Source organism: Heterodontus francisci, chromosome 2, assembly GCF_036365525.1.
Source record: "Heterodontus francisci isolate sHetFra1 chromosome 2, sHetFra1.hap1, whole genome shotgun sequence".
NCBI classification, from domain to species: Eukaryota; Metazoa; Chordata; class Chondrichthyes; order Heterodontiformes; family Heterodontidae; genus Heterodontus; species Heterodontus francisci.
Window position 1 is genome coordinate 159,361,121 of NC_090372.1, and position 13,828 is coordinate 159,374,948.

The 13,828-nt window shown below is 41.0% G+C and overlaps 1 protein-coding gene across 2 annotated transcripts in view; it reads left to right on the forward strand.

The window, feature by feature from the left end:
• Positions 1 to 13,828, forward strand: part of itga8 (integrin, alpha 8) — a 239,702-nt gene that overhangs the window by 38,624 nt on the left and 187,250 nt on the right. For both annotated transcript variants that reach the window (XM_068012828.1, XM_068012819.1), the window contains exons 10-13: positions 798 to 854; positions 5,322 to 5,374; positions 8,644 to 8,849; positions 11,986 to 12,177. In XM_068012828.1, coding sequence (XP_067868929.1) covers positions 798 to 854; positions 5,322 to 5,374; positions 8,644 to 8,849; positions 11,986 to 12,177 — 508 coding nt within the window. The remainder of the gene's footprint in view (positions 1 to 797; positions 855 to 5,321; positions 5,375 to 8,643; positions 8,850 to 11,985; positions 12,178 to 13,828) is intronic.

A 13,828-nucleotide genomic window follows, 5' to 3' on the forward strand; every position in this document is an offset into this window, starting at 1 on the left:
GGATCGGCTCCCTCCCTTCAGGCCCACCTTCCCACAAGCGGCAAACTGCAGCGGAACATCCGATTGCTGCTTGCAGCTCAGTGGCCACATTCAAATAAGGCCTGAACCTGAAAATGGTTCAGGCAGACGGCATGGCCAGTTCACCAACTGCATACCCATTTTGGGCAGATGTTGAAAAGTGAATGGTTTTTCAGGTTTTTTTCTCCCGTTTGTGGTTTTGCCATGGAGCACATTTACATCCGAGGAGGAGGGTTGGTGAACACCCTTCTTTACAACTTTTATCTATGCTGCTCTGGATTAACTATTTCAAGATATACAAGTTCGGTATTGAGCCATCCCTGTCTCGGTTTCTGGAGGAAGATGGCCTAGTTTGTGCTCTGCAACATGCCACAGTATTGTGATTAGTATGGATCCTAAGCAGCCCGTAGCACATCATGTTGATTGCAGTGAGTTGACCTTCTGTGCCCTGATTGGACACATTTAAAATAGATGCTTCGCATATTTTTATCATCAACATTTCATATGATTGTAGAAGCAAAATACTGCGGATGCTGGAAATCTGAAATAAAAACAAGAAATGCTGGAACCACTCAGCAGGTCTGGCAGCATCTGTGGAAAGAGAAGCAGAGTTAACGTTGGGTTCCGAAGAAGGGTCACTGACCCGAAACGTTAACTCTGCTTCTCTTTCCACAGATGCTGCCAGACCTGCTGAGTGGTTCCAGCATTTCTTGTTTTTATTTCATATGATTGTGTTGTCAGAAAACAAGACCAATGCAAACATACTTTTTTTTTTGCAGGTTGCTATCATAAATGCAACAGATATGACTTTCATCTTGAATTTTACTGGTGAACAGGTAAAATATCTTTATATCTACTCATGAAGCTTTGAAGCCGTTTCACTCTAGGCAACTGAGGAAAATATATACCTTGTTGCAAAATATTAGTGTTTTCAATTATTTTAGAGGTTTACACAGTAATGTTATTGGCGGCAAAACTAATGAAATAACTGCTGAATCCTTGACCCAATAACAAAATGTAGAATAGTTTATATTGGGAACCAAAAATATTCGAGAGGCAACCGAAGTAAAACAGCAATGTTGTCATACTAAGTTATAGGTAGTGAGTTTTTTTTCTGTCGCATTGATGATGACCAGAAGCTATTCTGGTATTTCCACAGGTGACTGATGCAGCTGATGTGTGAACTGATGTAGTTGTTTTTTATTTACTGTTGAGCACGGCGGCTCATTTAAATATGCAGGGTGGCTGCCCCCCAACCCCCAATCACATGGTGGGGACGGCCTTGTCTGCCAGCCCTGCTCAGCGGCTGCAGAGTTGAACCCCGTACCCCCGCCAACTACACCAAAAATAAATGTTAGCCCCGTTCACCCCACCCAATACACTGAAATTGAAGAGTTGACCCCTTCTTCGCCCAACTGCACAAAGTGCAGAGGTCACCCCTCTCCCCCCTCAACTGATCAAAATGCAGCAGTTACTCCCGCCCCCCCCCACCCACCACACTACAAATGCAGAGTTGACCCTGTCACCCCGACCCGCCCCCCACTACACTAAAAATCCTGGGTTTCTCCCTTCCCCACCTCGGTGACGCCAGCTTTCCATGAACAGGAAAGTGAAGGCGCATGAATGCCGCCCATCGCACAGAAGATCTGGATCCGATGGTATGATCGCATTTAAATGTATTCGTAGAGTTTACTTAAATATTTAAAGTCAGGTCCCGTCGCCAAGTGGCGGAGGGGCCGCCACAGAGCCTCGCTGCTGCCAGGATGATTGGACCTGGCAATCCCGGCATCGGGCTCTGTGGCGGGCCGCTACCATTCCAATCTTCTAGCTTCTCATCCCCACCCCCGTGACGGAGCACGACGTCAGGAGCTAAACAAAATGCAGCCCTTTGCGATTGGTTTCCACATGGTCTTTGCAGTGCCTCTTTTGCCCACCAGAGGCACAGTTGTCATTTATTTGACGAGCTTCTAAAGCCCCTCCAGAGCACTTGCTTCTGAGGCCCATCTTCAACATCTGAGTTGTGTGGGAGATTTTTTTAAATTGCACTTATAAACATTCTTCAGTATTGGACATACTGGCTTTTAATAGAATTGCTCTGGTGATGTTGTTTTGCCAGTTGATGCATTATATAAGTCTCAGTGGTAGATGTGGAATAGAATAATAGAATCATAGGAAGTTTACAGCACAGAAAGAGGCCACTCAGCCCATCATGTCTGCGCTAGCCGTAAAAAAGAGACACACAGCCTAAACCCACTTTCCAGCATTTGGTCCGTAGCCCTGCAGGTGTCAGTACTTCAGGTGCACATCCAGGCACCTGTTAAATGAGATTAAGTTTTCTGCCTCTTTCAGGCAGTGAGTTCCAAACCCCACCACCCTCTGGGTGAAAAAACGTTTCCTCTTCTCCCCTGTAATCTTTCTACCAATCACTTTAAATCTATGCCCCCTAGTCACTGACCTCTCTGCTGAGGCGAATAGACCCTTTCCATCCACTGTCACCAGGCCCCTCACAATTTTGTACTTCTCAATCAAATCTCCCCTCAGCCTCCTGTGTTCCAAGGTGAACAACCCCAGCCTATCCAATCTTCCCTCATAGCTGCAATTTTCCAGTCCTGGCAACATCCTCATAAATTTTCTCTGTGGCCTCTCTAGTGCGACTACATCCTTTCTATAATGAGGTGACCAGAACTGCACATAGTACTCAAATTATGTCCTAACCAACGATTTGTACAGTTCCAGCATAACCTCCTTGCTTTTATATTCTATGCCTTGGCTAATAAAGGAAAGGATTCCATTTGCCTGCTTAACCATCTTATTGACCTGTCCTGCTACCTTCAGGGATCTGTGGGCATACACTCCAAGCTCCCTCACTTCCTTTACACTTCTCAGTATTCTCCCATTTGTTGTGTATTCCTTTGCATCACATCACACTTCTCTGGGTTAAATTCCATTTGCCGCTTTTCTGCCCACCTGTCCAATCCATTGATAGCTTCCTGTAGTCGACAGCTATCCTCCTTGTTATCAACCATGGGGCCAATTTTTGTGTTGTCTGCAAACTTCTTGATCATTCCCCTACATTTACGTCCAAATCATTAATATATACCACAAAAAGCAGGGGACCCAGTACTGAGCCCTGTGGAACCCCACTGGAAACAGTCCTCCAGTTGCAAAAACAGCTGTCAACAATTACCCTTTGTTTCCTGCCACTGTGCCAATTTTGTGTCCACCTTGCTACATTCCCCTGGATTCCATGGCCTTTTTTTTAAACCAGTCAGTCATGTGGAACCTTGTCAAAAGCCTTGCTAAAATCCATGTAGACCACATCAACTGCACTACCCTCATCAATCCTCTTTTGTATTTCCTCAAAAAATTCAATCAAGTTAGACAGACTTGACTTTCCCTTAACAAATCCATGCTGACTATCTTTGATTAATCCGTGCCTACGTGACAGTTTATCCTATCTCTTAGAATTGATTCCAATAATTTTCCCACTATCAAGATTAGACTGACTGGCCTGTAAATATTTGGTCTATCCCTCGCTCCCTTTTTAAACAAAGGCACAACATTAGCAGTCCTCCAATCATCTGGCACCACACCTGTATCCAGTGAAGATTGGAAAATGGTGGTCAGACTTCTGCTATTTTCTCCCTGGCTTTTTTTTAAACAGCCTGGTGTACATTTAATCCGGCCCTGGTGATTTATCCACTTTCAAGGATGCTAATCCCCTTACTACTTCCTCTCTCCCTGTGTTTATCGCATCCAATACTTCACACTCCCCTCCTTAACTACAAAGTCTGCATTTTCCCCCTCTTTTGAGAAGAAAGGCAAAGTATTTAGTAAGAACCATACCCACTTCTTCTGCCTCCACACATCAGTTACATCTTTGGATTCTTCTTGATTTTACTTGTCAATATTCTTTCATGTCCTCTCTTTGCTTTCCTAGTTTCCTTTTTGATTTCACCCCTCCACTTTCTATACTCCTCTCGGCTTTCTTTAGTATTGAGTTCTCGATGTCTGACATAAGCTTTCCTTTTCTGCCTTATCATACCCTGTAAGCTCCTTGACATCCATGGGGCTCTAGATTTGGCTGTCCCACCCGATTTTTGTGGGATCATGTTTACTCTGAACCCCTTAAATCTTCCCTTTGAATACCTCCCACTGCTCTGACACTGATTTACCTTCCAGAAGCTGTTTCAGTCCACTTTTGCTAAATAATTTCTCAGCTTAGTAAAATTGGCCTTGCCCCAATTTATAACTTTAACTCCTGCTCTATCTCTGTCATTTTCCATAATTATGTTAAAACTAACTGAATTATGATCACTATCACCAAAACGCTCTCCCACTGCCACTCCTTCCACCTGCCCACCTTCATTACCTAAAACCTAGTCCAGAACCAGGCCCTCTCTTGTTGGACTTGCTACATACTGGCCAAAAAGGTTCTCCTGAAACCCTGGTAACAGGGGCAGAGAAGTGACAAGCACTCCTTTGATTGGACAAGACCAGTAGTAACAGAGAGCATCTGGAAGGGCAGAAAAACTGACAAGCTTTTGGTTGTCAGTGTGTGTGTTTTACCTTCTGGAAGGAGGTAAAAGTCAAGTCTGCTGAAGTGTCAAGGAAGGACAGAAGACCACAACCCAGCTCGCTTCCCAGAAACCATAAAAGATTCTGTTAAGTCCACTTTGTCGATTCATCTTGTTTCCTGTATTTGAAGAAAGCCTGCTAAAAGTAATTCTCAACACCGTCTGAAAGATTCTGGAAGATTCTAATGACTTGTCTGCATGCGCTCGGAGGGTGGACTGTGTGCCAGTTTGGTGCAGTGTGTCTCATCTGCTGTTTTCTTCAGAGGTGGGCAAGTGATCTGCCTGGGTGCTTTTTTTTGTCTGTAACAGAGCTCTGATCTAAAAATCCCTTTTTTATTCTTTCAGTTAACTGGTGTAGATATGTGTGTGTGAGTGTGAAGGGTCTTAGGTAAAAGGGACTTTAAAATTGGTTAAGGTAGAAAGGGAACTTTTAAAATGCAATGTTGGATTTTTTAAAAATTTGATCTGTGTGATATTGTTTTACTTCGTTACTCATTAAGACTTGTTTCATAATAAACAGTTAATTTGTTGTTCAGTAAAGAAATCTGGTTAGTGTTTTCAATTCTGTGGAAAATAGTGTACCTGATTGACTGTTTCAGTAAGTGGGAAAATTTTAAAAATATGTTGTGACCTGTGGAGAAATGGGACTGAATTAACAGTGCACTCCTCCCGCCTTGGTCGTAACATAAGGCTCCAGTAATTTGTTTCCTATTTTTTAATCCACAGATGGCTTCCTATTTTGGATACATCGTGGCTGTTTCTGATATAAACAATGATGGGTGAGCTTTACATCTTAATAAATACTGCAGGAAAGATCAGAGATGAAGATAGAATCATGGAATATTTACAGCGCACAACAAGGCCATTCAGCCCATTGCACCTGGGCCAGCTCAATGAAACAACTATTCACTTAGTCCCATTCCTTGGCTCTTTCCCCATATAATTATAAAATTTTCTCTTTTGAGTATTTATCCACTTCCCTTTTAAAAGCTAATTATGGATTCTGTTCTCACCACTGTTTCTGGTAGGGCATTGCATCTCCAAACAACCCTCCATGTAAAAATATTTCTGTTGACCTCACCCTTCAGCCATTTGGTGTCAATCTTAACTTCGTGGCTTCTCGTGACCACATCATGAATCAGTGAATATGGTTTATTTCTACTTACTTTATCAAAATCCCTCATAATTTTGAATTTCTTTATTGAATATTCTCTTAACCTTTGCTGTTCCAGTGAAAAGACACCCAGTTCATCTAATCTGTTCTCATAACTAAGACTTTATCCTTGGCTTCATCTATCAATTTTATACATTAAAATCTGTGATTAATCTGGATTGATCTGGACCTCAACTTCATTAACTTGCCTTTGCTCCAAATCCTTTGCTGCCATTATCCGATTGATCTTAGTCTTGAAAATTTTAATTGACCCAGCTTCCACTGGGGGAGAGAGTTCCAGATTTACACTACTCAGCCTGTGAAAAAGTGCTTCCTGATTCCACTCCTTACTGGCCTAGTTCTAATTTTAAGAATATGCTCTCTTGTTCTGCATTGACCCTATCAAAATACGTTTATCAGTTTTAAAGCCTTGATTAGATCGCCCCCTCAACCTTCTAAACAGAAGGGAATACCAACTTTATGTATCCTTTCCAAATAATTTAACCATGTAAACCCTGGTATCATTCTGGTGAGCCTTTGCTGTACCTCTTCTCAGGCCAATATCATTTCTGAGTTGTGATGCCTAAAACTAATCTCAGTACTCCAGATGGGGTTTGGCCAAGGCTCTGTACAATTGAAGCCTCACTTCCTAACTTTTGGATTCAAACTCCTTGAGATAAAATGCAATATTCCATTAGTTTTTTTGGTTCCTTTTTGTACCATGTGCACTAGCTTTTATTGACTTTTGTGTGTGGACAGCCTTTGCTCCTCCATAGTTTCTATTTTCTCTCATTCAGAAAATATTCCGAATTTATCTTTCTTGCATCCAAAATGGATGACTTCACACTTCCCCATATTGAACTCCACCTGGCGCTATTTTTCCCATTCGTTCTGCTCACATCAACACAACTTAATGTCCCTTCTAATTGAATTTCATCTACAAACTTGGACATACAAGCCTCAATTCGTTCCTTCAAGTCATTAATGCTCCTGAAAAGCTGAGTTCCCAGTACAAATCCCTGGCCAACACCACTTGTCAAAACCTGCCCATCAGAGAACATTCTGCTTATCCCTACTTTCTGTCTCCTACCACCCAACCGATACCAACACATGCCACCTCTAATTTTGTACAGTTTCATTTTTGCTAATAATTTTTCAGTGAACCTTCTCAATTAATTAATCCTTTTATGGCCTTGCCCATCCTACCTCTTCAATATCCTACAGCCCTATATCCTCTCTCAAACACACTATTCTTCTGACTCCAGCCTTCTACATTTCCCCTTCCCTTTGCCCCACCATTTGAGGCAGAGCTTGAGCTGTCTTGGCTCTACTCATTTCAATTTCTTCCCTACATCTCCCTCCACCTTTAAAATTATTTCACCAAACTTTTAGTCACCGCCCCCCACCCCCCACCTCTCCATTCCTATCTCAACATCTGTTTCTCATACAGCTATTGTGAAATGCCATGAGACAATTCTTTCTGTTAAAGGCACTATATAAATACAAGTTACTGCTAACTTCTGCTGTCCTTTACCTCAGCCTGGTGTGTTTTTTGTTCTCCTTAGTTAAATGTGCATCTCTTGGTTCATTAACCATGCCTTTGTACTCTGAGCAATTCTATTAGTCTCTGTCTTTAATTACACTCCTAAGGTCTGCAGCTATGTATGATTATGAAAGAAACAATACGCAGTTCAGCCAGTCTTGCATGTTTATAACAGAGAGAGGCAGGAAGCAGATACACACCTATGATTCCCACTTGGCAAGTTTCAAAATGCCAGCTGAATCTTCAAAGAGAAACGATCAAGCAATGCTTGACACTTGGTACCCCACCTCCCTCAGGAAGGAAGGGGAGATTGGAGGCCACACCCCAATCAGTTTGCATACTTCCTAGTAATTCTTGAAATTAGAAGAAGCCTGGGAGCAGGATGGCCTTCCACCTCTGACCTAGAAATTGGCATAGGGTATTGAACTAAGAATAGAAAATGTGGGTAAAACAACTTTAGAAGAAAATCAAACTGCATAGTTTGTACATGTCCTGTTGGGACCATGAGTCATGCGTGAACTTCTCTTTATGTATTTGCAAACATTTTCTTTGAAAAATGTCAAGAGAACTTATGCCAAAGCCTTTCAAATGAACAGTTTGCTTCAATAGTTTAATCTTTTGAATGCTGCCTTTTATAGACTGCAGAAAAAGATCATACAGCCATTATAAAAATGTGATTTTCTAATTTTCTAGGGCGGCACAGTGGCGCAGTGGTTAGCACCGCAGCCTCACAGCTCCAGCGACCTGGTTTCAATTCTGGGTACTGCCTGTGTACTTGCAAACTGCAAGTTCTCCCTGTGTCTGCGTGGGTTTCCTCCGGGTGCTCCGGTTTCCTCCCACATGCCAAAGACTTGCAGGTTGATAGGTAAATTGGCCATTAGCAATTGCCCCTAGTATAGGTAGGTGGTAGGGAAATATAGGGACAGGTGGGGATGTGGTAGGGATATGGAATTAGTGTAGGATTAGTATAAATGGGTGGTTGATGGTCGGCACAGACTCGGTGGGCCGAAGGGCCTGTTTCATTGCTGTATCTCTAAACTAATTCAGTGTACAAAATTAGAGAAATCTCCAGGACCATAGATTTTTAATTTAGAGTGTTCTTTCCAGAAACTGTAAAAACTGTAATTGTGATTTTGGCAATAAAATATACCTTAATAATGCAGTCCTTAAATTTAGATTAAAGGGCAAAATGGGTAAATAGCTACTTTCATTCCACTGAAATCAGTCTTAAATACATTCTTTTTGCAGCCATAATGTAAGTGCTATCCATTCACATACCAAGAGTTCTGCAACTAAAATATTTAAAGGCAGAAGATAACGTATTCTAACTCATGTTTTTTCATGCTTCATAGACTGGATGACGTGTTAGTTGGTGCTCCTCTTTTCATGGACCGTGAGTCTGACGGAAAGTTGAAGGAAGTTGGGCTGGTTTATCTGTACCTGCAGGAGGAAGAGTTCCTTTTCCAGGAACCTCAGAGACTACTAGGAACTGAAGTATTTGGAAGATTTGGCAGTGCCATAGCACCTTTGGCAGATTTGAATCAAGACGGGTATCATGGTGTGTCACAATTTAATCCCTGCCATACTATGCTAAAAAATACATAGTTCTTTCTAAATGCCTGATTAGTATACATTATGTGAACAAAAATGTCTTTGTGATAGTTTAATTAAAGAGAAGTTGGAGGAAGCAAGTACTTTCTCTGAATGTAGATCTGTAATATAATAAACATCAGTTTTCCAGGCTATGTTTAGCCTCACGGAGATTTTCCAGTTTCCTTTAGAAACACTCCAGAGAAGCATGTTAAGTAGAGGTATTTTAAGCGTGTCTTAGAGCAGCTGCGTTAAAGAGAGCTTGTGCTTCTGATGGACCTGTAGGTGTTCCTGATGCTGGTCAAGTTTACAACAACTTCCTATAATTTAATTTGTACATGGAATCACATATAATCTGCACGTTTCACAAAAGTCAAGCAAAGACTATTTAAACAATCAGAGATGTGAGATGGGTAGGTGTCTTCAAAATAAACTAATAATCACTGGAGTGAACAGGTATGAAATTGTGAGAAATACAAACATGGAACTGTGAAAGAGATAAGTTTAATCAGACAGTTGTATTGCACAGTTTACATTAATGCAAATCACTTTTGGCATTGTTTCAATGAAAGTTATACAGTGTAGTCCAGATATGCAGTCAGCTGAATTCAATTTAGGCAGGTGGTGTTAGACAACCTTGAATAGGTAATCTTACACTGCTTTGGCTTCACACCTACTGCAGTATAACTGAAGTCAATATGAAACAACATTTTCAAATAACTGATTGTCGTGTTTAATTTTTTGTTCCAATTTAACCAGCATTTGGATGCTGCTAAGTGGATCGTTGTGCATATACAGAACATCATTTTCCTTAGCCACAGGGCAACCATAAGACCCAACATTGGGCTGGATTTTAAGGAGCCCTCGACGTTGGGATCCCATGGCGGGGTGGGGAGCTGAAGATTGTCCCGGATGAGGCCCGGCATGGACCTCGACGCCAACAAGGTCCGGTCCAATATTACCTGCGGCGACGAGGCCTGGTGGCGGTGTCCCCGCCACTCCGCAATGGGACCACAATTTAACTATTCAAATAAATTAAGATACCTGAATTAATTACTCTCCCGTCGCCTCCTGATATCCCGCCGCGATCTTCAGCCCAGCGGCCGCACCGACACGCCTTCGGATCCCCATCCGGGAAAACGAGGTGGAACACTTGTGGGAGGTGGGGAGTAAGGTTATCAGTGTTGTGGGGGGGGGTGGTGAAATGGAGTCAAATTAATGTCATGGGTGTAGAGGATGGTGGAAAGGGGGGAAGGTCAGATGGCAGAGGTAAGTGCTTGGGGAGGGGGAAGGACAGATAATGAATTTAATTGTTATGGGGGATGGGAAAGGGGCAAAGGACATGTATTTATTTTTTTAATTCAATTTAACTTTAAATATTTAAATTACTTGGGAGGGCTGACGGCCCTTTAAAAATGGCGTCAGTGCCTGCGCACAGGCAGCTGACGCAATTGCCGGGGACGGACAGCCTGCCCCCTCTACATGATCGGGCGGGAGGGGGATGGAGGGCCTGCCTCGGCTATTTAAATGAGCCACTGCCCTTGGAATTGCGGCGGTTCTTTGGCGTGCAGCCCTTAACCTTAAGAAATTGGTGCATCATTTTAATGTTAGTTATTTGTCATTACAATCGTAAAAGATTTCTTTCATAATGCCAGGTATGGGGAGAGCAATGCCAAAACCAGCTCTGTGTATTGCATGTTTAAATAGTGGCCCAACCCTCTGCCCTCCTGCAGGCCCTTGGAGAACAATGTTGCATGCGTTGAAACTCAGAGCTCCATTTCCTGAATTGGCCTCTCACATCCTTTTTATTAATTGCCATATTTTAAAAATAATCACGCATAGACCATTGAACAGTTACTGACCTAAACATATGCAATTTGTGTACTTGTGCTATAATGCAGTTTTACATCACAGCGCAAGCCAATGTGCTGAACCAGTTCAATGCATCTCTAAAGCAAATGAAAATCTTGGGACTTAGCAAATCATGATTTTTTTGCTGCTGTCAACAGTAAACAAGCTGATAAGTTATATATCCTCCAGTGCAATTGACTGGATGCATTGGCAGTTAAGGACTGCAATAAGGTCAAAAACTTTAAATAGTTAAAGAGTCTTTAAAACCAAATAAACTTAAAATAGTTTCAGGCCACACTAATGATAACAAAAGAAAAGAAAAAAATTGTATTTATATGCTAATTGGACAAAAATGGACACCAGGCCAAAGGAGGAGATTTTAGGAGAGTTGGTCAAAGAAATTTGTGTTAAGAAGGATATTAAGGAGAAGACATAGGTGAAGAGGTGTAGGGTGAGAATTCAAAGGGTAAGGCCTAGATAGCTGTAGGCACAGACTTTGGTGTAGGGGGTTTAGTGCTGGAGGAGGTTACAGAGATAGGAGCATGGTCATGTAAGAACTTAAACACAGGATAAACATTTTAAATTGGGGATTTGAAGTGACTGGGAGCCAATTTGGGTCATCAACCACAGGAGTGATGGATGAGCAGTACTTGATGCAGCCTAGGATACAGCAGCAGAGGTTTCAATGAGCTGAAGTTTATGGAGAGTTGAGGATGGGAGACTTGCCTAGAGGGTGTTGGAATAGTTGAGTCTGCAGAAGATAAAGGCATGATATGAGGGTTTTAGTAGTACATAGCTGAGGTGAAACCTGATTGGAGAGATTCAAACATATTGTGAGAAAGATGGGCACAGATTTGGGAAGAGAGAACATTTTTGAGGAAGATAATAATTTGGGTGAAATCACAATTACTTTGCTGAATATAATATGTCATAAATATTTTTTTTATGTCAAGAATTATTTTCATCACCTATAAATAGCATTAAGTATTAATTCAATTCTAGTCATAAAAGATATTTATGACATGTAATGGGCCATAGTGGAAACATAATTAGTACATGGTTTCTGCACAGTATTAAAATTGTACCAAGTGATAGTACTTTCATGCAGCCATGTGTTATATGAATTCTGTTGAGTGTTCTTTAGTGTTGTGATGTCACATGTCCTTATATTTGAAGAGAAGTGCTGGTAAATATAATTGTCATTGCCCTTTTTAATTATTAATCCTGCTTTATTATTTCCTTTGCTAATGTAGATATCGCAGTCGGTATACCTTTTGGGGGTGAAGATAGGAGAGGCAAAGTTCTGATTTACAATGGCCACAGCATGGGGTTAAATTCCAAGCCATCACAGGTCCTGGAGGGTTTGTGGCCCTCTCAGTCCATACCTCCTGGATTTGGCTTTACTTTACGAGGAGGCTCAGACATAGACAGGAATGAATACCCAGGTAAGAATTACATTTGGGAGGAATTTTAGATTTGATATCTTTCACTTTGTTAAAATACTGTTTGGTAGCACAATAATGCCCCATCAATGTTATGTAAAATTGTGGACCTCATCAGTGGCACATGTGCCATATAACCATTGACTTTGCATCAGCATTTATTGCTGGCAGAGAATCCATTTCTGCTGCACATGGATGCAGAAAAACTATGTAATTATTTAGGTGATACATGTGCAGCCAGTTTATTAGAAGCTAGTGATTTTTAATCTGTTTTCTTTAAGTTCAAAAAGGCTTGAGCAGCTTTCTGTACTGCCCTTCAGCTTCTAAAGATAGGAAGGTCTTAAGTATCTCAGAATCCCTTTCAATAATTGTTGGAAATTTCACTGACAGTCAGTCACAAACCATTAATCAGCATGCTGTGTGGGTGTGAGCACTTATACAGGAGACTCTGCCTTTACGCACTTAACAGCGATGTATGAAGGCATTATAACTGCACTCAGATTGTCGGCATCGCATTGCCGTTAATTCACTTATGCTGCACTGGCTGATGTGATCTATTGGGTACCTAACATAAACGTTTTATTCTTCGAGAAATAGGACAATTCCTGACAGAATAAATCATACTATTATTGAAGTGAGTTAATGAATGCCATATTCCAGTATAGTTGTGAATAAATGTAACAAACTTCATATAATAAATAATTTTAAAATGACTTTATTTTATATGTACTTTTTTAATTGTTTAAGTTCATTGGAGCTATTCCACAATGCTGGAGATTGTCCAGGTAACTGTGAACTTCCATCATCAACTGCCAGTGGCCAAAATTCTTATTATTCTGTGGTGACCGAGCTCCTGTTAAAACACAGGAAATTCACTTTTCACTCACAATTAACACTGAAAGAGCCCTTTCGATATTTTAGTTTTGTACAAACATAATTAAATGAATTCATGGGAGTGATTGATATCTTAATGATGTGAACACTCTTGGACCGATGTTATTTCCTTTGATTTTCTGAACCCAGGCATTGTCTATGTTGAGACTGAATTGTGTGATGTTTTAATATTGATCATATATGTTTCAAATTTCAAAGCTGTAGTATTTCTGTTCACATTTTACTAGTTATACGATTCTCTTTGAAAACAAGCTTTAGTGAAAACAGCTCAAATCATCCAATTACGATCTATTATCGGTCTTAACAACAGAACTTGTAGACTGTTATTGCTAATCAGGAACTAATACAAAATCAGAAATGCAATAGGATGCCAAGAATTGAGTCCATGCTTTGCTTTACACTGGCATCTGTTTTGTTTTAACAAACCTATTTAAGGGTGATTTTATATCATCATCTTGGATTCCAGTTAAAACTTATTTTGTGAAGGGAGCATAAAGAGTTAAAAAGTTGAAGCATCTGCCTTTCTGCAGTGCCACGGATTCACAATAATTATGTAAAAATACTGAGTCTTGAAAGAGACAGGAGGAAAAGGATCCCTAGATCAGTGGCACCTCACATCTCTGGCACACGCTCTGACTGCAAACCACAATATGAATCTCTTGTAGTAGGTGAACCATTCATATAAATCAAGGGATTTGATAGTAACACTAATTATTAGGATGTAGATTGTTTCCATGTTTGCTCACACACAGCATTTCTG